The 24,299-nt window shown below is 39.3% G+C and overlaps 1 protein-coding gene across 1 annotated transcript; it reads right to left on the reverse strand.

Annotated features, from left to right (window-relative positions):
- Positions 1 to 334: 334 nt before the first annotated feature.
- Positions 335 to 1,796, reverse strand: LOC132352422 (nebulin-like). The gene has a single exon (XM_059902901.1). It carries the CDS (start codon positions 1,794 to 1,796, stop codon positions 531 to 533), a length of 1,266 nt encoding a protein of 421 aa, XP_059758884.1. The 3' UTR covers positions 335 to 530.
- Positions 1,797 to 24,299: the final 22,503 nt, after the last annotated feature.

A 24,299-nucleotide genomic window follows, 5' to 3' on the forward strand; every position in this document is an offset into this window, starting at 1 on the left:
GAACTGGATTAGAAATAAGATTGTCAGCAGTCAGCAAGGAAAAGGTGAATATCTGCCATTTAAAAAAAAAATGTGTTTAACATGTTTAGAACTCTTGATTTAGAAAAGAAATACTGTTAAACATTTTCATAATGGAGAAAGATTCTGCGTTGATGCAGCAATAATATAACAACAATACAGAAACTTTAAAAATGTCTATTCTGAAATTAAACATTTTAAAACCCAAAGGAAAATTTAATAATGGCAATTAAAAGACCTATGGGTTTAATGTTGTCTCAAGTTTTATGTGCAAGTCCGCAAGATAGAAGTCTAGTTTAATAATTGGACAGATTAGTTGTACTAACCTTTGTTTTACTGGTGAATTATTGGGGTACATATAGAAACAAGTTAAGGGATGGTACAACCATGAATCATATTGACACAAAAACCACTAGGCAGCTTCAGAACTCGGGAAATAGTGGAGAGTCTAAACTGAAATACTGATGGCAAGATTTGTAGGTGCTGTAGACAGGTGCAGTGCTTTGAAGTTCCTAAATAGCTTCAACATAGTTGGCTGGGAGCATGCTGGTTCTGCCAGTCCTCTGCACGGTGCCATATATCCAACCTTCATCAACAGCTTGAACGTTTACAATGGCATCTCCATCTTTGAAGGACACCTCATCTGCATCTGCAGCCATATAGTCATACATGACATGGAAGATTTTTCCAGCAGTAGATGGATGAGATGGGATGGAGGATACCATTGTCTGCTGGGTAGCAACTGAAGATGATCGTTGCTGTGGGAGCTCTGTGGTTTTTGCATGTTTGTAAGCTGGTGAGGTTGCAGAGAAGAAGACGCCCCCGTCGCTGTAGGTGGAGAGGTGGGCATCTTCTGAATGCTCAGACTTCTCCTCGCCGCTGCTGACGCTCAGCGCGCTGGCAGATCGAGACTGCTCCCGGCTCCGGCGCTGAGCTTGTGCATTAATCATGTGTAAGCTTTGGGACTGAATGTTGTCTTCTGCTGGATCATAGTCAAAAACTGAGCCAGGATTTGTACGCCAGACACGTAAACCTGTAGTAGTTTCCTGATCCTGGTCATTCCGTTTTTGTTCCATTTCTACCACTTTTCTCTGAATACCTCGGTAGTTAATGTCACTGAAGTCCTGTGTGTTCTTCTTTACTCGTTCAGTGATGGGGTCTATCACCACTGGTGTGAAGCAACCCTTGTGTTTCTCGAAGTCTTCATGATATTTCACCGTTGAGATGTGGCGTTGGATCTCCCTCACCCGTCTCATCTCTGGCATGTCCAAGACATAGGCAGCTTTGCCTTGTATTTGTTTCCGGAAGCTATCAGAATAAAGCACCGAGCTAAAGTTCTCTTGATTGTGTTTGGCTCTCTCAACCTCTGGAGTGACAGGGGTTGGAATGCTTGTTCCCAAGTTTTCTTTGTACAAAACCGAGCTGATGTGCTTCTGTGTCTCCTTGACGCGCTTCACTTCAGGCAGGTCTGGGATGGGGGTTCCTTGTCCAACCGCCTCCTTATACTTCACCGAGCTAATATGGTCCTGGGTTTGCTTCACTCTCATCATCTCAGGTGTCTTTCCAATCGCCGTTCCTGGTGAGACATCTTCTTTATATAAAACCGAGCTGAAATTCTTTTGATTTTCTTTAACACGCAGTATTTCTGGTGTGTCTTGAACAACTGTAATTTTAGACTCATAAGACTCATTTTTCCTGGCAGTTTCACATGGGTTTGGAAGGCATTCCTCACAGGTAGTTTCACATTGTCTGGACTGAGGTTCTGAACTAATTATCATGTTTTTTAGTTTTTTTGCATATTGTGGGTAGAGTGAATTTAGATCCTTTCACTTGAGCATAGATTTTATTCCTCCGTGTGGACTATTTCCTCCTGATCCCAGGCAGATGGCTGTCTCGGGGCTGTCAGACCTGTGGCAGGACAATTCTTTCTCACCTTCTACCTTTAGGCAGGGAATGGAGTTCTTGCTGTGCAAGGATCTGCACTTTGAGTCTCATGTCCACAAAGCATCAAGACCCTGATTATGGTATCCTGGTGCCTCGTGGACAGTGCAACTTTATTTCTTTTTACTCTAAGCCTTTAAATTCCTTCTTCATTTATGTAGCCTGGAGATTTTTTTTCTAGTGTTGAGGTTGGCTACATACTATTTAAAGTAATGTAAAACATTTTATTAAGATGTCTGTATTTTCGTTTTTGTTGGAGAAATAGAGGGGTTTTCCTCTTCTGTGTAGCCTACCATTTTAACTGGAAGTCATTCCAGGCCTTTTTTTCTACCCCAAATGTTTTATACTCTGAGAGAGATTTGGTGTGCAAGAAATGGTTCTCAAATTGTTCTATAATTAATGTATACACTGTATTTTGGCCAATTTGAACCTTGTATAAAGGAGCTTCAAATCAACATTATGAAAAACACATAGAGCAAGAAACCAGTGCTGATTTGGTGGTGTGTCAATTTGCTTACTCATTTTATAGTGGAATTTCTTTTTCTCTTTTTCACCACTTAATTGCCTGTTAGGCTTATCTGAGAAATTGATTCTTTATAGTTCTGTAATTAAGTGAAGTAGTCTTGGGCTTTGGTCTCAGTAGATTCTGGGTTTAACTCTAACTGTGCCATGTTCAAATGTTCAGGTCACATAATAGGCACTCAATAATCACTTGCTGAAAGATGAAATGAATGAATGCATGATCTTATTGAATATCAGTTTGCCCCAATTAAAATATGAATAATAATAGTAACCACCTTATAGGGCTTTGAGAATCAAGTGAGCTCATCCTTGTAAAGAATCCAACATAATGTTTAGCATAGAATAAGAGCTCAATAAATGTTCTCTATTATATTGCATAGAGTTACATATAATGCACACCTCAGGGCATGGACATAGAAGAATTTAAGTAATTATGCATTCTTTACTTTCTCTTTTATTTCTCCTATCACTTCCATAATCTCTATCTTCTTTAGAAAAATGTCTACTCTTTATAGGGTTGTGCTTATAGATGGTAATAAGGTCCCAATTTGAATTGATAGTTCTGATTTCTCTCCAGCTTAAATTTCTGGGAAAAAAAAATCTGACACTTTGTATATTAATGACAATGGAACTCCAGATAAGAATTTATTACAGTATTAGAAAAATTGAACCAAGAAAGCAGAAACTAAATAGAGGTCTAGCATCTCTGTTCAGTGGAAATACCATATCATATTATTCTAAAAGAAAAAAAGGCTTTCCTGATTTAATAGATATTAAAAACAAGGGAGAAATTTTTTCAAAAGAGTTCTGATTTTCACTTGTTACTTTTTTAAAGGGAGTTACAATATCTTAAAGGAAATTAGATCATAATATAGTTTTGTGCCATTATATTCTCTTTAGTATTCAACTACAATTTATGTAATTTAAACTATAAATTTTAGAATTCTATTGTATTTCCTTGCTCAATAATAAATACAGAAAGTTATAGTGCCATCTTGTGAAAAAGATGCAGAACTGCATTGTATTACCTTATTTGACTAAATTGAATAGGTAGAGAAAGGGCTATAGAGCTAGAGTTGTGTATAATAAAGATTAATCAGCATATTTCTGTTAACTTAGCTAGACTTAATGTTAAAAGAAATAGAATGTAGGTGGGTTTTCCACCCTCCCAGATTTTTCTGCAGCATGGATAATAGCCAAAGAGGAAAGGTTAACATACTGAATTGAAACCATGCAAGAGGACTTACCAAATTTCAGACCATTTTGATTCCAAAGGGAGAAAGAAGAAGAGAAATAAATTATGCCTGATGCTCTGAATTGCAAAGCTATGTACATGATTGAACCAAAGTGGTTGCTAAACACAATTGAGAGAAGAGAGAATTGCTCTGGATAAACGCCCGCACTATGTACACACCAGAGCCTATATGAGGCAGGGACACCCTCTACTTGTCATAGAAAAGAAATCTGGGGAGCTGACAGAGGTTATTGTAACTTACAGAAAAGAGTTATCCTATATGAATAAAAGTGACTCCAGAATATTTACTTTGTTACAGGAAGAGCCAGGAAATATTTGTTTTTAGGCTCAATATGAAGCGCGCTAAGTTCCAGGGCCCTTGAATGATTTGATACAATTGATACAAACTGCTACTTGCCCGCTGATTCTGGAGCGCTCTTCTTGCCTGCTTATATTAGAACCTCCCACATGCATGCATGTTGAAACAGCTGGACATTGTCATCAGGTGGTGCAGAGATCTGGTGAAGGATTTGAATTTGAGGTTCAACAGGCGGCTAAAGGGAAAGAACCAAGAAAGACTGTGCTGCCGAATCAGATCTGGCTGCTCGCTGCTCAAAGATCAACACTCAAGAGAGGCAAATGTTGGTAGATGGGAAAGTTGCTTTTAATTGAATGCCGGCAATCTGGGGAGATGGTGGACTCAGTGTCTCCCAAAAACACCTCCGAAGATTATGCTTGGCCATGAAAGATTTAAAGGGAAAAGGGGAAGTAATCTCAGTTAATCATTGAGATGGGGGTCAGAGTCATTGCCATCCCCCACTGTGTGCAGGCTTGTGTGCAGGCTTATTGACTTCTTGTTATTTTTCTTTAGATGCTCTCTTGTTCACTCAGTTTGTTCACACAGTTGGCAAGATTACTGAAGGGAAAGCTAGGGAAGAGATCTGGTCATCTGTTAGTTACTTATTCTTTACTTCTACTTCTTTTATCTGTGGGAAGAACCAACAGGTTAGGCAAGGTATTGTGTGACCAAAAGATTTGAAAGGTGTGCTCAGCGGAAGATGAGTAGAGTGTAGGGGCACCTGGTTTAAGGTTAGTGACAAAGCAGAAGGGGCCTCCTGTAGAGAAAGAGCTCTTTCCTGCCAAAAGCTGCTTACAATTGTTCTTGTTAGGATGGGTCAACAGAGAGAAAGAAAATGAAGACGAGAAGACAGAATCTGGGAAGCAGTGAGGGTCAGAGGTGGGAGGTAATTAGGTCAGGTGAACGGGTGGTAATAGCACTCAAAATGGAATCTCACTTTTGTGGTATCATTTTTATGGCCAAAAGATAGCGTCTATTAGGAAGTATGCTGAAGAAAACACCAAGGATAAAGAAAAGACGAGAGAATAGTAATAATGAAAGGCTTCATTTGAAAAAAAAAATTGGATTATTTCCTTCTGATCCTGCTCCTATTACCAATATTTTGAGTTCCTTCACTGATTTGAAGGTCCATGGGAGTTGTCAGATAAATAATTTCACTGCCTCCACTCCCTCCTATATGTTTAAGGAAGTGGTCCTGCACATGCAGTGAGGCATGAAACTGAAGGAACTTTATTCCTAAAAACTTGCTTTGAATTTTCTTGCCTTCATGGATTTAACTTGATCCTTTAATGCTATAATAATTTGGTTTCATATTGAATGTCCTCTGGGCTTTCATTGTCATTTATTTTTTTAAGAAGTTTTCCATGAGTTCAAAATAATCTTTCTGGTGAAAAGGCGATTCAATTATAGAGACAGCATAAAAGGAACCCAACATGATACAATTCTCTAGTGAGATCACATCTTCTGCTAAACCCAGATGATGTTATAAAACCAAGATTTGTATTTGCATTTTGAGACACTCGACTGAAAGGCTTGATCAGAACATAAAGCATCAAATAAAAGTGAATCTTTCATCTACATAAGGCAGAGCTGAATTTAAGAGTTTGACTCATCTAGAGCCATAAGTTGCCCTGACATGCCATTTAACCAGATTTGAAAGCACATTTGATAGACACCAGATCTCCTTCTACTCATAGGCAGAGGAGAAAATGTCCAGGTCCTTCCACATCATGGAGGAGATTTCCCACACCACAGGAATGGCTAACACACCTTCCCAAACTTACCACAGTAGTGAGTAGATTTAGCTGTAACTAGTTTCATTTTAAATGGCACCATCCTCTGAAGACCTAACTGCTGATACAATATTTAAACTATGGTTCCACTAGTTAATGGTAATGTGACTTCAATCTCTCTGTTTCAGTTCTGTTCAAATGGGATAATATGAGTACCCATTTCATAGGCTTTTATGAGATATCACAGTGCTTGGCATATTTTAAGCTTTTCATGCATGTTAACTATTATTATGATTATATACAAAGAATCAACATATTAGTGTAAATGTATAACATGTATATGTTTATATACTACTAGTGTTCATAAGGATGAGATCATAGAATCTGGCATTGTATGCCTGGAAAATTGAATTTCCTGAGGGTGACTGATAACCATGGATGAGAAATTAGAAGCCAGGATGAAGGAATTCTACAAAGGTTTAAGTGAAACAAAGGAGAAGTATGAGGGAAATAGTGGTGCAGAAAGATGCTTTTGTAGACATAGGAGAATATTAGTTGGAGTAGGTGTGTAGCAAATGTTTAGAGTAGGAGTTGATGGCAGAGGTTTAAAGCAGGACCAGAAATACTGAAATGAATCAGGAGCAGTCTAGGGGAGGTTACTGAGGAAGCAGTGCAGACCAGAGAAATTTGGGAAACCTCTTTCCATTCTCAGTTTCTCACGTATTTATCATAGCATCTGTAACTCTTTATTATTTGTTTATATTTCAATCTTCCTCTAGGGCTATTCAAAATGGACTCACCTGGGAGACTTTTAGAAATGCAGAATCTCAACCCCACCTCTGACCTATTGCACCTGCAGTTTTAACAAATGCCCAGGTATTTCTTATGCAGTCAGTTTGAGAAGCACCGCTTTCCTAAACTTTAAGCTTCTAGCATGGTGCCTGGCACTTAGTCAATGCTTAATGGAAGTTTATTGAATGAATTAAGTTGAATTCCTGGAGGCCACCAAACAGAGTTTCAGGTGGAGATGGAAAATGGCATTTTAACGCCAAACCAAAGCCTTCACCTAGAGCTAAACTTCTACAGTGACTACAGAAACTAAAAAAATTCATCTGCCTTGTCCAAGGGGTAGAAATAAGGTTCTGTAAGAGGAAAAATAGAGGATTGGAGCTGGGATGCAGGTGGCCCTGTGAGAGAAGCCCAGGAAATAGCCCACAGAGGCCCTGTGAATATAGCTCTTATCATGAGACTCCTTCCACAGCACTACATGTATTATGTTCTTAAAACAAATGATTCCTTGTGTCCTACACTGAGGGAGACCATGTGTGGTAGTGGCAGAGGCCTGAGTGGGAGGCAGGCAATCCCGCACTACTTCTAGAGGAGGTAGGTTATCAGGGAGCTTTGTTTAGAGAATTGCCTCAGGGATCTGAAATTGCAAAAGGATTCAGTGGAAGAGGCCCCTAACCTGTTCCTCCTGGACCACATTTTTAGATGCACATAGAAATTGCTGCTTAAACAAGATAGTTCATCTTAATATCTGCTTTTGGAGTTGAACCTAACTCACTGGGGTGTGCTGACAAGGATTTTGAAGTGTTCTCTCAAAATATAAATTTAAAATGTTCATTTTCCAGGCTCCCTTTTTAAAAACAGTATCCCTAATTAGGAATTTGGGAGTAACATAGACCTGCTATTATATATAAACAACAAGGACCTACTGTATAGCATAGGGAACTATACTCAATATTTTGTAATAACCTATATAGGAAAACAATCTGAAAATATATATCTATCTCTCTGAATCACTTTGCTGTACACCTGAAACTAACAACATTGTAAACACTGTAAATCAACTATACTTCAATAAAAAAAAATTTTTTTTTAAGTATCCCTGTGTTTTAACTTAGCTTTGAAAAACCAGAATCACCTTTCATCCTTTCCCCTAACATAAAATCTACCCTTAATTCTTGCCTAATCTCTGTCTTGCATAAGTTTCTCCTTTTACTTTTGTAGAGGCGCTCCTCTGATTCAGAAGTCTGGAACAGTCTCAGTGCTGGAAATTTGGTACCAAGGTTGTGTCTCTGGTGTCGGGTGGAACTGGCCTTGACTTCCTGCTCCATTCCTTGTTATATGCATGACCCTAAATTACTTACCCTCTCTGCTTCAGTTTCCTCATTTGAAAAATGGCAATAATGGTGGCATTTTCCCTCACAGAATTGTCACATGGGGTAAGATAGTGCTTGTGTGTAAATTAAATGTATACTAGTGGCTAGGAGCACAGATTCTGGAGCTGAACTGCTTGGGTAAATGCTCCACTACTGCTAGCTCTGTGTCCTGAGGCAAACTGTATCACCAGTCCATGACTCAGTCTTCTTATTTGAAAAATGGTGATAATGATAGTATTTACCTCGTAAAGGTTTAATGAGAATTAAATGAGCAAAGTGCTTCATAGTGTTTGGTGCATTGTAAGTGCTATACATGTGTTTCTGAATTTAAAAAATGCACACAAGATGTGCTCAATAATTGTTTTTCTACTGACTGTCCTTATTTTCATCACTGCATCAATTCATCCCATTGATCCCTTATGAATCTTCCTAAAACACCTCTCTCAGCATTAGTTAGAATGGTGTGGCCACAAATAGCAGGAAACCTAACCAGTAGCGGCTTAAACTATAATGTATCTACTGTTTACTTAACTGGTCATCTGGGAGAAGGCAGTCCAGGAATTGATTCAACAGTTCAATAATGTCATCAAAGACCCAGGCTTCTCAAATCCTCAGTGTGTGAGAGATCTTTCTTCAAGATTGCTGCTGAAGCTCTAAGCACAGTATCTGTACACAACAGAATTCACAGGATGAGTTCAGCAAGGGGAACCAGATGGAGGAGAGAGCAAAATGATTTTCCCTTTGTATATCTTTCTCTTTTAAAAAATTTTATTTTCCAGAAGCACTCAGTAGATTTTCCTTACAACTCATTGCTCAGACTTGGGTTACATTGTCAGAGCTGGTGGTCTTCATCCCTTGAGGCTGGGCAAACCAAAGGAAGGATGGAGGTGGGGAGGTATTAATAGTGTCTGCCACAGTTTCATCAAGTCACTTTCTTGCCCTGCTTTAAAACCTTTTCATGGCACCTCATTGCCTGCCAAAAAAGCTCTAGCCTTCTTAGTTAGGTATTGAGACTCCTCCATGAGATGTGGCCCTTCCATTTTCTCCATGGGTTCACCTCCTTGGGCCTCTTCCTTAAGTCTATTCTGGTTCCAAGCCATCCTATCAGCCATGACCTACACTGCCTTGTATTTTCCTGCCCTCCTCTCCCCATGTCTTATTGCCTGTAATATGTTTGTCAGTTCTCCCTTTCCAACCACCGTGACATACATGTTTCCCTGCTCATCTCTGCATGTAAAAATGCAACCTTTTCTTAAAGGTCCAGATCAAATGCCTTCTCTTCTACTGAAAACTTGTCTTATCCTCCAAAGCAGAAAGACCTTTCCTTCCTTCACATTCCTCATGTTGTTTTTTTTTTTTTTTTTTAATTTTATGTATTTTTGCCTGCGTTGGGTCTTCGTTGCTGCACGCAGGCTTTCTCTAGTTGCGGCGAGCAGGGGCTACTCTTCGTTGTGGTGTGCAGGCTTCTCATTGCGGCAGCTTCCCCTGCTGCGGAGCATGGGCTCTAGGCGCGCGGGCTTCAGTAGTTGTGGCTCGCGGGCTCCAGAGTGCGGGCTCAGCAGTTGTGGCGCATGGGCTTAGTTGCTCTGCGGCATGTGGGATGTGGGATCTTCCCGGACCAGGGCTCGAACCCACGTCCCCTGCATTGGCAGGTGGATTCTTAACCACTGAGCCACCAGGGAAGTCCCCATCATGTTGTTTTATGTTACTTAAATATTCTGTGCTATTTTTATTATGGAAAGAGGCGATATATTTTTCACCTTTATGTCCCACTTCTCTCAGCTATGCTTAATAATTATAATAACAATTATAAAACTTTATTGTTTACTATTTCATGGGCATGTAGGACATTTTGAGCACTTTACATATATCATCTCATCACACTAACCTTTTAAAAGTGTGAATATTTCCTTTATGATGAGGAGTAAACTGAAGTTAAATGAGATTCAGTGACAACTTAAGGTCACCAGACTTTAAGCGGTTGTGTTTAAGTATTTAGTGGCCTGTATTTTCAAACAGTATACTGTATGCCTCCTTAATGTAATACTTTTCAAAGCAGTAAGTCCTCATTACATTTTTATTTAAATGAATGAAAGAATATTTGTATAAGTTGGCTAATAAATATCACCAGTCTGCATAATATGTGCCCTGCACCTGCTTCTCTCCCCCCTAAGATTAACCCTGAGAAACAAAATTGTGTTTTTAATGTAGATAATATTATCTGGATACCTCCCACAACCTTTCTCATTTTGCCTTAGCTATGTAGTCTTTTATTCATTCAACAAAAACAAATACCTGTATTAACTGAGTACATATTGCTTGCATGTGTCAAGCAGTGTGCTAAATCATAATACTTTGGGCTCCATCTAACCACTGTAATAGAAAGCAGCTTAAACTACAGTGGTCTTTATTATCTCCCTTAACAATTGGTTGGTGTTTGCTAGGTATGTGCAGCAGCTTAATGATGTTGAGTCTCCGGATTGGTATCTCTGCAATTTGCTAGAACTTTCCCTCATGATTACAATCTGCTGCTGCAACTCCAGATATCACATCTTCATATAATTTACAGAAGATTTTCCAAATTTCTTGTTGTATCTCAATGGTTAGAATTGGATTACTTACCTGCTCCTAGACTACTAGTCCCATCTTCCCTGAGATCAAGAATCTCTTGAAACCTGAGCTAAATTGAGAGTCTGCTATGTAAGAAAGAGGGGAAGGGAAATGGTTTTCAGTCACCAACAAAAATTGTTTTTCCAAATGAGTAATACAGAGATGAATAAAAGGGGCATAAATCCTGTCCTGATGAAGCTGACTCCTGGCAAGATAGTAAAATTTTTAAAAAAGTAAAATTATACATTGCTATGAATGATGAGAAAGAAATAAACAAGGATCTGTGAAGTAGACTGATGTCTACTTAAAGCAAGGTGTTTCTGGAAAGACCTCTCTATTGAGGTGACATATAAATTAAGACCACAGATGAGAATGAATCAGTTACATGCAGAGCATAGAGGAATGTGTGTTTGTGTGTGTGTGTGTTAATCATGTTTTATATATATATATACATACATACATATATATATATATTTTTTTTTGGCTGTGTTGGGTCTTCGTTTCTGCACGAGGGCTTTCTCTAGTTGCGGCCAACCGGGGGCCACTCCTCATCGCGGTGCGTGGGCCTCTCACTATCGCGGCCTCTCTTGTTGCGGAGCACAGGCTCCAGACGCGCAGGCTCAGTAGTTGTGGCTCACGGGCCTAGTTGCTCCGCGGCATGTGGGATCTTCCCAGACCAGGGCTCGAACCCGTGTCCCCTGCATTGGCAGGCAGACTCTCAACCACTGCGCCACCAGGGAAGCCCCATGTTTTATATTTTTTGCGTCTTAGGATGTTTTCACATTCTGGGTTCTTACAGACCCAGGGAAAGGCTGCCCCTGCCAAGGCTGGCCAATTCTTAGAGACAGCAAAGGGCTGGGAGCATGACTTCCATATGCAAACCAAGCAACCAACCTCAATCTGTACACCCAAACACCCCCTTTATCTAGTTCTCACACACCAAGTCAATATTTCCCCTGCTCTAAATCATCCCAGGGCCAGGTACTAGGCAACTAGAGACCACTCCTCTAGCCCAAAGCCTGCCAAACTAGCCGATCCTCAACTCTTTACTCTGCCCTGCCTTGTCTTTCTCGAGGAAATGTCAATAAAGGCTTTGGTCTAAGCTTTCCTCTGGCTCCTGTCTTCTGCCTCCTGACCAAAGCCTAGCACTTTCCCTTTGCCTCGAGTGCTGTGGTGCATGTGCCCCTCTCTCTTGGGAAATGTAAGTAATAAAAATCTTCTTTCAATGGCATTAACTTCTCCATGTTGTCACTTAGCTACCTTCATAAATTAATACCTGGGCACTAAGCAGTGTGGAAGCAAGTGCAAATACACTTGATGAACACTGGAGAAAATAAAAGAAAGCAAGTGTGGCTGTTGACTAGTTGGTATTAGAAGATTGGAGAGGGTGAAGACTTATGGCTGTCTACCAGAACCCATTCTCCTCTTCTTTTACAGCACTACAATGTAGCTGGGTAAATGAATGTCCAGCTGCTTTGTGTTTCCCAGGTTCCTTTCACTTATGTGGGGCCAATAGAATGTCAGTAGGCATGATGGATAATACTTTAGAGACAATGCCTCAGACAATGGATGTGCTTCCTTTATCCTCTCTTTTTATCCCTTCCCACCGGCTGCACCCTCTTTGTGGCAGTGACTCAGCTTTGGACAGTTGTATGAGGACAACACTCTAGGACACTTGCTCTCAAAGTGTTGTCCCAGATGGGCAGCGTCAGCATCACTCAGAAGCTTGTCAGAAATGCATACTCTCTAGTCCGAGCACAGACCTACTGAATCAGAAATTCTGAGGATGAGGGCAAGAAATTTGTGTTTTAGTCCAAGTGATTCTGATGCATGCTCAAGTTTGAGAACCACTATTTTAGGCGAAAGAGGAGACATAAAAGGAAGAAACCCAAGTACCTGAATGTTCACATGGCATAAAGCTGGACATATGAATCTGGAGCTCAGGAGAAAGTTGTGGGTGGGAGATTATCAATTTAGGGTGCTATTCAAAGCCACAGGAACACGTGAGATAACCAAGGGAGAGAGTCAGAGAAAGAAGGAGAAGAAGACTGAGGATTGGGGCACGGGTAGCTCCAACATTTAGAGAAAGGGAAGGGGAAGAGGAGCCTGAAAAGGAATCTGAGAAGTGGGAACGAGAGAGGCAGAAAGCAAGCTAAGAGTGAGGTCATGGAAATTAAGAGGGTAGAGTGTTTCAGAGGGGAAGTTGGGGCCCCTCTGCTCAATGCAGAACCTCTCCCTTCCTCATTGAGTAGCAGCAATGCCTTGTTGAACAACTGACCCTAACTCAAGGGTGGGTCTGACTGAGTTAAAGTAACCCTCCCCATGTCCTCCACCCCCTGCCAGCAATGTTTGCTACGAGAATGAATGTGAAGCCAGTTCTGGCCAATAAGATCCTAGAAGTGTATTAGTGACTTATGTGAACATCCTTCCTTTCTTTTGATAGAGAACAATAGGAAGCTAGTGTCTGTCTCTCCCACTGGATGGAAATAATATAGCCCTTGTTGTTACTGGAGGTCATATCATGACCACAAAGGACCATGATGTCATAATTTTAAGGCCATAAATTTCCTTATTTGTAAAATGGGGATAATGCTAGTACCTACCTCACAGAGGATGAAGGTGGCTCTTTGGACACTCATGCAAAGAGATTAAAGGAACTAAAGCCCTTGATGACACGGCTGAGCTGCAAAATCAACCAAAGCAAACTTTCTGTTTGTGAGCTAGTACATTTCCTTATTTCATCAGTTTAATTTAGGATTTCTGTTACTTGTAGCTGGAAGCAGCTTATCTGATACAGTGATATATGAAGGCGATTTCTATTTTTAATTGTCAGACAGTCACCGATTTGTTACAAATTCTCAAGAAATATTATTTGTGTGAAGTATTCTTCAACCAGTGTTGTAAAGCACTTTTCTAATAAAAGGAAATCTACAACCTAATCTTATAAGACAACAACAAAAAAATCAGTTTAGGAATAACTGATTAAACATTTTACTTACCTTAGAATGGATATATATTTCCTTTTAAGGTATTCTACAATTCAAGTCATATTTTATTAAAACATTTATTAAAACATCAAGTCACATTTATTAAAACCTCAGTGGAACTAATTTTCTGAACTCTCATTTGGCAGAAAAAATGCAAATATTGAAAGTCTATGTCTTATCCCTCTCCACCTTGAGTAATTGTAGGGATTGAAAATTAGGTCTAGGAAAAGAACATCTTGAATTTTAAATATGCAAAATACCATAAACATGGAATATATGCACACAAAGTCAATGGTTTGACTGGTTGAAATATTGATATCTTAATTTCATTGAGAAAATCGATCTATTAAAATACAATGAAACTTAATACTTCAAATTAATTTTATTTACTACTGGAACACTAGTGGAGGTTGTAGAAAGAATGTTCATCTAGAAATCAGGAGCTTTTTGAATTAGTTCCACCCTTCCCACCAGGTCGGTAGTCTCAGATACATAATTAACCTCTTGTTACCTTATCTAAGGAGAATGAGGAGAGGTTGATCTTGGTAACCTGTAAAGTTCTTCCAGTTCTGTAATTCTATAATTTAAGTTGTTATCTTAAATCTCTAAAGTGAAAATAACTAAAGGCACATTTTTATAAACGTGTTCTATGTAATCTACTCTATTTCTAATTCCAAATTGGTAATTGTTTTCTTTTCATAACTCAGTCTCTTTCAAACATTTCTATTTGTAATTATTTACTAGGAGCAGGTAGAAAGCTTTCATATGGATGAGTTTTAATTAAATACCTGTGTGCCATGCACTGGAAAGACATATTTTAAAGAGAGGTGCAAATAGACTGTCACAATGAAAAGAGAAACTTTCCTCTTTCTGGTGCCTAGAAACAGGATTAAAATTAAGCATGACTCTAAAACCAACAATGTATTTCATAAATCATGAGATTATCATTAAAAATATTCGTATTAAAAATGCCACTGTCGACATTCTCACTTACAGCGTGATAAGGGCTGCATCAGCAGGATTAGTTTTGTGGTGTGAAGTGCTTAGTATTTGGTTTGTACTGGTGTCTTTTAAGACAAACATGCTTCATTCATCCAATGACAGAAGTTAGCCATATGCAAATGTGGGCAACAAAGATGATTTCCTATGTATGTTCCCCAATATTAATAGATAAATGTTATACTTATTTCCTTTGATCTACTGTTAGTTCCTCTTAGCTCTCGCTTCACTCCCCCCCCCACAAAAGAGATGTATATTGTGCATAATTATTGGGCATTTTCTTAACTAAATTCTCTGTCTTCTCTAGTGTTAAAAGGCAGTAGTAGTACTTAACCTTTGGCTTGATAAATGTGATTCAATTGAGTTAAACTGCTGTTCTTCTAGAGCTTAAAAAGTAAAATACCAATATAAATATGTGGTAATTATCACCGGAACTGTTCATTTTTAACTATTAAATTTAAACAAAGAACAATTGCTGTTTGTTCATGCAAAACAAACAGTGCCTGCTTAAGATCTTTTTGATTAATCTGCCTCCCTGCATGCAGATCTAGGAGAAAACACTGCCTCCGGCTCAGCACACACATCAATGAAATGGAAAAAGCTTTGCTGTCCCAGTCAATTGTTAGGGTTTTCCCAAAGCAGGGGTTTAGTGGTAAACAACGCAGGATCAGCTGGGGAAGGGGATGCAAAATGCCGGGGAACAGGCCAACACACCCAAGGCATGGCAAATGCAGCCTAATTCTAGAACCAGCATCAGAAAAAAGGGAGGAAGGTGGTTGAATAGGTGAGAAAAGGAACTGTTATCAGACACAGTGCCAAATCATACTCGAAAGTGCATCCAAAACAAGTATAATGAGAAGGAGGAAACTTTTTAAACCAAAACTCCTGGCAGAGGCACTGCTGTGAGTACGAGGGCCAGACACATGTCCCTGGGGGTGTGCTCAGCATGTTAGGTCACCTGGGAGGACACCAGTGGGTGAAAAAGGCAGATGGATTCAGACTGTAAAGGCTGCATTGGAGACCCTCAGGCTCCCAGAGCCTCCCAGCTTGAATAAAAATCCACAGACAATCACAACCTATTTCATTTGGTTGGATTTCTTGTAGAAACTGGTGTAAATGTAGAGATGGATGTTCAGCCTTCTGAGAGGAGTTGAGGGAAGGAGGCTGTGGGGAACCACAGGGAGGGTCCAGATGGGCACTGGCCTGTGGACAGGACTTTCCACTGTCTGAGGGGAAGTGGCCCCAGGTGACCACTTTATTACACGAGAGAAGTGAAATGATAACTGTCTACTATATTTTAGACACTGGCTAAGTCTTTTATGTTACTAGTAACACCAAATCAAGAGAGGGCAGGCTGGCCCAATCCTCTTGGGGTAGGGCTGGCAGGAGCAAGGTAATGGGCAGATCCCAGCTGCTGGCAGGACATATTGGCTGAGCTTCCCTGGGGAGCCAGGGCTCTGACCACTGTGGTTCAAGTTGAATGTGTGAGTGGGTATCCGCCTGTGGGAGGGGTTGGCCAAGACAGAGGAGTCCTAGAAACCCAAGCAGAAGGAGCCAGTTAAGCAGCCTCAACCCCAATTATTTACAGGGTTCTCCTAGATAGATTCATGGGCTCACTCACCAACCCTGTCTCAGGCTTGAATATTTCACACTCTATTGATTCCTTGGATGAAAAAATTGATATACAGATTCAATATCATCTCATTTAATTTTGAAGCAGCTCAGAGCAGACTGTAGACATGAGGAGTCATCAAGACCACCTAAAAAGGGGATAAGACAGGAACAGGAATTGACATCAAATGGAAATGGACAGAATGTGATTTCTGAATGGAGGGATGAGACTTGTAAATGCTAACTAATAACAGAACAAGTCAAGATACTGTAATGATCAATTGTTATCATGTGACAAAGATGGGATAAGAACCAAGGCATCCGGGGTGGGGGGGATGAATTGGGAGATTGGGATTGACATATATACACTAATATGTATAAAATAGATAACTAATAAGAACCTGCCGTATAGCACAGGGAACTCCACTTCACTGTACAGTAGAAACTAACACAACATTGTAAAACAACTATACCCCAATAAAAAAATAAAAATAAGTAAATAAATAAATTAATTAATTAATTAAAATTTAAAAAAAGAACTAAGGAATCATATAGCATTGATTCCTATATTAAATATATTCACATATATATATTCATATATGTATAATTCATATATTAAATATTTTAAATGTTGAGAAAATACCATGGGACAAGAACCATACAAGATACTGAGGACACAAAGTTGAATGACATGATCATTCCTCTCAAGAACCTCCCCATCTGGTGGAGAAACACATGAGTTAAAGAATAATCAAAGTGTAATGTGTTATATCAGATGTAAGTATGAAGTCTTACAGGAGCCAGGGAACAAACCCAACTCAGCCTGGGGGCCACAGAGAGCCTCCCAGAGGAAGAAAGTCCCATCAAATAGGAAGTCATATACATTTATATAGAAAGACACAGATAACTGGGACATGGATTACCCAATCCTTTTCTAATCAGTAGTCCCTCATTTCAATGTTCCACAGAGAAATGTATGCACAGAAACTAATGATCAGATTTGGCCCTAAATCATTTGAAATAATGAATTAGGACAGACCATGGGAATTACATAAGCCAAGTTGCTCAGAACGAAAGTGGCCTCAAAGTCCTCCTTTGCCTCCTTCTATCCTTCACCCTGGCTCTCACCTAGCTCAGGCCATTGCAGGCTAAGGCTGCAGGAGCAGGTTCTGAGTTCTCTGCACCTCTTCACAATACATCAGGAGACCACAGTACTGCCTTATGCGGATTCACCTTTTGACCCCTTTGCTTAGCCCAAGGAAAAGCTCCTTTTCTTTCATGGTGATCAGTAAAATGCCTTTAAATGACCAATCTTAACAATATTGCTCTACCCTGGGGGAGAGTTTGTGGAGGAAGGACAGGGTGGAGAGGAGCCTTGACATTCCTGGAGAGTGTGAGAGTGCTGTATGAGCTAAGTTTTGAAGCACAAGGTAATCTAGAAATGAGTATTCTTGACAGAGGGAACCATATGCCAGACACCCGACATGAGAGATCCTAGCAAGTCTAGGGATTGCCAAGGAATGCAGCATGGTTGGACCCAGGATGTGAGGAGGGATGGTGGGGGCAGCATGAGAGGGAGAATGCTGAGTAGCTGGGGCATTACTGTAGAGATGGATGGGCCACCAGAAGATTGAAAGTAGCCGTGACATCACATGCTTATTGTAGAACCAACACTTGCTCATATAAGAAGCCTACTTAAGCCTATTCTGTACTTTACTACTATCCTGATTCTATCCAGTCCCGAAACTTATTATTATGAGATTCCTATAATGGGTAATTAGCTACATGCTCACTGCAAATTGGAGCATTTTGGAGAGTGTCCAGGAGCAATGAGGCTCTAGTAGTATGAAAGCAGCCTGTGGCATCTGGGAAAAGAAACTATGGGGCACATTGGGCTGAAACTCTGGGTTAAGACCACCAAGCAAGGAAGGAGGCATGAGGCTCATTTTAATCTCCCCAAGCAGCATACTGAGGTGAGGAAGCAGTTCACTCAAAGGAAGAGAAGCAGGGTAAATCTGCTTGGTTCAGGGCCTTGAATAAGGAGTCAACGAGAATGGATATATATATATATATTTTGGCTTTGCTGCGTGGCTTGCAGGATCTTAGTTCCCCAACCAGGGATTGAACCCAGGCCCAGGCACTGAAAGTGCCAAGTCCTAACCACTGGACCACCAGGGAATCCCGGAATGGATAATTTTTGAGAGTAGTTTAGGACAAAGTTAGACATAAGGGCTCCCAATCTTGTGGCAAGATTTTGAGGAAGGGGCACTACATTGGTTATCTATCACTGCATAACAAATTACACCAAAACTTAGTGACTTAAAACAATATTTATGATCTCACAGTTTGTATGTGTCAGAAACTTGGACATGGCTTAGCTGGGGCCTCTGTTTCAAGGTCTCTCACAGGCTGTAATAGAGGTATCAGCTGGGCTGCAGAAATCTCAAGGCTCAACTGGGGAATGTACACTCCCATATTCACCCAAGTGATGGTGACAGGATTCAGTTTCTTGTGGATTTTTGGCTGGAGGCAGCCCTCAGTTCCTTGCCACGTGGGCCTATCCACAGGGCAACTGACAACATGGTGTCTCCATCTATCGGAGTGAGCAAGAGAGAGAGCAAGAGAGGGCAAGCAAATCAGAAATTGGAGTCATTTATAACCTGATCTTGGAAGTGGCATCCCATCACTTTTGCGGCATTCTATTTGCTAGCAGCAGGTCACCAGGTCCAGCCTACTCTCAAGGGTCCAGCCCACCCTCACACATACATATGTGAAGAGTTGGGGATCATTGGGAGCCATTTTAGAAGCTGTTCAGCAAAGGCAGTAAAACACAGAAGGAATGAGCCCCATTAAAAATCTTTCAATCTGGGGCAACATCAAAGATGGATTCTGAGGTTGTAGGCAAGGGGGAGCATGAGAGCCTGGGTAGAAGGAGAATCCTTCCCTTAAGGCATTGGAAACAATGTGAGGGGAAGAGAGCAGATTCCAGAAGGCGGCAAAGAAGAAACACTGTCAGAATTTTCAGGAAACATGTGAGACACCAGTTGAGCAAAAATTATAAGATTAGAATCCCGTTTTTTTGTTAATGACTCATTAATCAGAATTCTTCTGCGTCTTGAAAATCCAGGGGGTGAAAAGTCATAGCTGGATGCACGTTCTCTCCACCAGGCTGATATCTTATATATGGCTTCTGATACTCCCCGACTCCCATCCTCCTGTTTAGTAATACCTCAGTTTTTCTGTCTGTAACATACATCCATGCCATAAAAGGACTTGTTGTCCTTGCTTATGCTACATGCCCACTACAGGACCAATCACTGTGTCCAGGAGGTTGTAGTGTCATGATTGGCCTACCCTGAGACTCATGCTTACCTGTATAACTAAAGGCTGAGGGCATTGCTTATAGACATTAATGCAGTTCACCAGATATTTCCACTTTCCTTCCATCACAAGGTAGGACTGCACTTCCCTGTTTCATTGGGGGTAACTTATGGCCATGTGACTTTGACCAATGAAAGGGAGCAGAAGTAATGGATATCACTTTAAAAAATAACAGCCTTATTGAGGAATAATTCACAAACCATAAAATCCACCATCTTCAATTGTATGATTCAGTGGTTTTCAGTATATTCACAGAGTTGTACATCTGTCACCTCTATCGAATGCCAGAAAATTTTCATAACTCCAAAATGAAATCCCATATTCATTAGCAGTCACTCCCCATTTTCCTCTCCCACCAGCCCCTGCACATTGCTAACCTATTTTCTGTCTCTACAGATTTTCCTATTCTGGATGTTTCATACAATGTGTGGCCTTTCATAACTGGCTTCTTTCACTTAACATAATGTTTTCAAGGTTCATCCAAGTTGTAGCAGAATCAGTATTTCATTCCTTTTTATGGTTGGGTAATATTTCAATGTATAGATTTACTATTACATTTTGTTTATCCGTTCACCCATTGATGGACATTTTGGTTGTCTCCACATTTTAGCTATCATGAATAATGCTGCTATGAACATTTGTTTACAGGTTTTTGTTTCTTTTTATTTCTTTTGCATATATACTTAAGAGTGAGACTGCTGGGTCATGTGGTAACTCTATGTTTATCTTTTTGAGGGACTGCTAAGCTGTTTTCTAAAGAAGCTGAACTATTTTACATTCCTACCAGCAATGTATAAGGGTTTCAGTTTCTCCACCAACACTTCTTATTTTCTATCGTTTAAATTTAACTATTCTTGAGGGTACTTTGTTGTGATTTTGGTTTGCATTTCTTTAATGACTAACAATGTTGAATATCTATCTTTTCATGTGCTTATTGGTCACTTGTACATCTTCTTTGGAGAAATGTCTATTTAAATCTTTTGCCCATTCTTAACTGGATTGTCTTTTTATTGTCGAGTTGTAAGACTTTTATATATTCTGGATACAGGTCCCTTGTCAGATATATGGTTTGCAAATACGTTCCCCCATTCCTTCGGTTGTCTTTTCACTTTCTTGATAGAGTCTTTTAAAGCTCAAAGTTTTTCATTTTAATTTTTTCTTTTGTTTGTGCCATATATAAGGAAACATTTTTGTTTGTATCATATATAGGAAATCTGAGGTCTTGAAGATTTAGTCCTGTTTTTAAGAGTTTTAAAATTTCAGCTTTTACATTTAACTTTACATTTTACATTTACCTTGTATTTCATATTTCACATTTAGCTTTTACATTTAGGTCTATGATCCATTTTGAATTAATTTTTCTATATGGTGTGAGGTAGTGGTTCAACTTTATTCTTTTTTATGCAGATATCTAATTGCCCCAACACCATCTGTTAGAAGGACTATTTTTCTCCCATTGACTTTTCTCTGTATCCTTGTCAACAATCAATTGATGATAAATGTGAAGATTTAATTCTGGGTTCTCAATTCTATTTCATTGATGTTTAGCCTTCTGCCAGTGCCTGTGTGTCGCTTCCTTGGCAAGTTTTAAGAGTCAGTGCACAATTTGCCACAGTTTATTTCTTTGCTTCTTCATTGTTCCAGATAGGGACTGAAATCTTAACCTGGGTTCCACAGTAAGGATAATGTGGAGAAAAGCTCAGAACCAAAGCACTCTGGACACAGTGTGAGTGAGAATTCAACTTTTGCTTGAATTTACTCATGTCCAAATTCATGTACTAGCCTGTTCTTAAAAATTCAACACTAAATTTGACTCCACATAGAGTGAGGGTGAAGTCCCCAAAAAAGCCTGAAGAAAGGAAGTGAGAAAGCATGCTAGACAAGCAAAACTTCAGCTATAATTTTAAACCCCAAGGGCTATGAGCTACCAATAAGTATGTTTTATATTTTTGATGTAGCCTGCCAGCATCAACACATATTATTGATTACTATGTCCTAGGTACTGGTGTGTAAAATGGCATCTCTACCCTCAGGATCTTACATTCTAATTGGGAGGTAGAATGTATACATGGAATATAAAGAACCATACAAGCTATCATGTAATAAGTGACGCTAGAGAGGTTTAAAGTAGAAACAAATATAATCTAGTGTGGTTAATAAGGATTTCATTGTGTTGTGATTTAAGTTGTACCTGCAGGGAAAAGAATGATTTAGACAATCAAAGAGGAGGAAGAAGGTATATAAAAAGTGAAAAGAGGGGCAGGCAAAGTAGTACCAACTTGCTTGGGAGATAATTAATAAATAGACCAGTTTATCTGGAACAAGAAGATCTTTTGAGAGGTAGTTGTAAAAAGAGTTTGGAGGCAAAATTGAAGTCTGTGAATGATGAATCTAAGTTTTATTCTGTAGGTAGTGGGAAAACATTAAAAACTTTTTTGGAGGAAAAATGATGTTTTTGTGAAATTAATCTTATGGCACTGACTCAGAAGCAGAAAAGGTAGGTTTACTTCATCACCTCTGAAATGACTGCAGAAGGCAGTACTTTAATATATCTAATTTACGATAGTTCATCAGTACAGCCCAGTAGAGACTTGGAAGTGTCAATTGCTTCACTGTTGTTCTCTAAGCTAGAATCAGTTCAGGCTACTCTAACAGAATACTGTAGACTGGATGGCTAATAACCAACAGAAATTTTATTTCTCAAAGTTCTTGAGGTTGGGAAGTTCAAGATCAAGGTGCCAGAAGATTCAGTGTCTGGTGAGAGCTCAGATCCTGGTTCATAGATGATGCCTTCTCACTGTGTCCTCACATGGCAGAAGGAGAGAGGAGACTCTCTGGAGTCTCTTTTATATGGGCACTAATCCCATTCATGAGGGCTCCATCCTCATGACCTAATCACTTCCCAAGGGCTCCAACTTCTGATACCATCACACTGGGAATTAAGTTTTCAACATATGAATTTTGGGGAGACACAAATTTTCTGTCTATAGCAATTACTATCTAATATTGGAATTTTCTGTATTGGATAGTATAGTGCCAGTGCCTGAATGATAATGTTTATCAAAATGGTAGAAAAAACAAACAAAAAACATACCGAGTGTGGGCTTTAAATTTTTGAATCCATCCGGGCCTTGAAACTGATTACAGAGACAAATAGTAGACTTTAACAGTGAAAGAAATCAAAGACTCAGCCATCTGAATGTGGCCTTTGTGAGCTGTTTTGAGTGAGAGTTGGCAAATATTTTTCCAATTGTCAATTCTAAGAAACATGCAAAGAGATTCTGTGAAACTGAATACAGCAGTGAACCTGTGTCCCTGTTAAACCACAGATAAATGAAATAAGCTGATTTTAAATTTCTAAAGGGAACTTAAACCACCTGCTAAGTTGTAGAATTTAATTTGCAAGATGAATACTTGGCAATGTGACATTTCTTTCATAGCTTCATTTGTTGTTTTAATAAAAATGTTCACAATGCTTTGGTTCCATCTGTTAGAGAAAGTGAAAACAGCTAACTGCTATTCAAACAACAAAAAATATAGCTTTCTAGAAAACAATATCTAGTGCCACCAAAATATAAAGAGGTATTTATAAATTTTAAACTTCTAACAAATGTTGTCATAATTGCACTGCATCTTGGACTCAACATATAAATAATTTATGCAAAAAATTTTAATTTAAATTATTCCCCCACACTCCAAAAGAAAATGAATGCATTCAAAGTTATTGTGATCATGAATCTTATTGCAGCAGGCTACAGATTTTCATTATAACAATTTGTAAGCAAATATTTGGTTATTTTTATAAGCCACAAATCTGGCTGAAGGAGAAAATGATATGTAATAAATAAAAGCCACAAAGTATGTTTGTTGTTACATTTGCAGATTGGAGATAACAATAAGCTATAGTACAACAGCCTCCCTACTTTATTGATTAAATTTCCATAGCTTTTTCTTCAGAATATATAGATCAAAGTTTTATAAATTTCTTTTTTTTTTGAATTTTATTTTATTTTATTTTATACAGCAGGTTCTTATTAGTTATCTATTTTATACATATTAGTGTATATATATCAATCCCAATCTCCCAGTTCAACCCACCGCCACCACCCCCACCCCAGTTTCCATCCTTGGCGTCCATACGTTTGTTCTCTACATCTGTGTCTCTATTTCTGCCTTGCAAACTGGTTCACTGTACCACTTTCTAGATTCCACATATATATGTTAATATACGATATTTGTTTTTCTCTTTCTGACTTACTTCACTCTGTATGACAGTCTCTAGGTCCATCCACATCTCTACAAACGACCCAGTTTCTTTCCTTTTTATGGCTGAGTAATGTTCCATTGTATATATGTACCAAATCTTCTTTATCCATTCGTCTGTTGATGGGCATTTAGGTTGCTTCCATGACCTGGCTATTGTAAATAGTGCTGCAACGAACATTGGGGTGCATGTGCCTTTTTGAATTATGGTTTTCTCTGGGTATACGCCCAGGAGTGGGATTGCTAGATCATATGGTAATTCTATTTTTACTTTTTTCAGAAACCTCCATACTGTTCTCCATAGTGGCTGTATCAGTTTACATTCCCACCAAGAGTGCAAGAGGGCTCTCTTTTCTTCACACCCTCTCCAGCATTTATTTGTAGATTTTCTGATGATGCCCAACCATTCTAACTGGTGTGAGGTGATACCTCATTGTAGTTTTGATTTGCATTTCTCTAATAATTAGTGATGTTGAACAG

The sequence above is a fragment of the Balaenoptera ricei genome, chromosome 18 (genome assembly GCF_028023285.1).
Source record: "Balaenoptera ricei isolate mBalRic1 chromosome 18, mBalRic1.hap2, whole genome shotgun sequence".
NCBI classification, from domain to species: domain Eukaryota; kingdom Metazoa; phylum Chordata; class Mammalia; order Artiodactyla; family Balaenopteridae; genus Balaenoptera; species Balaenoptera ricei.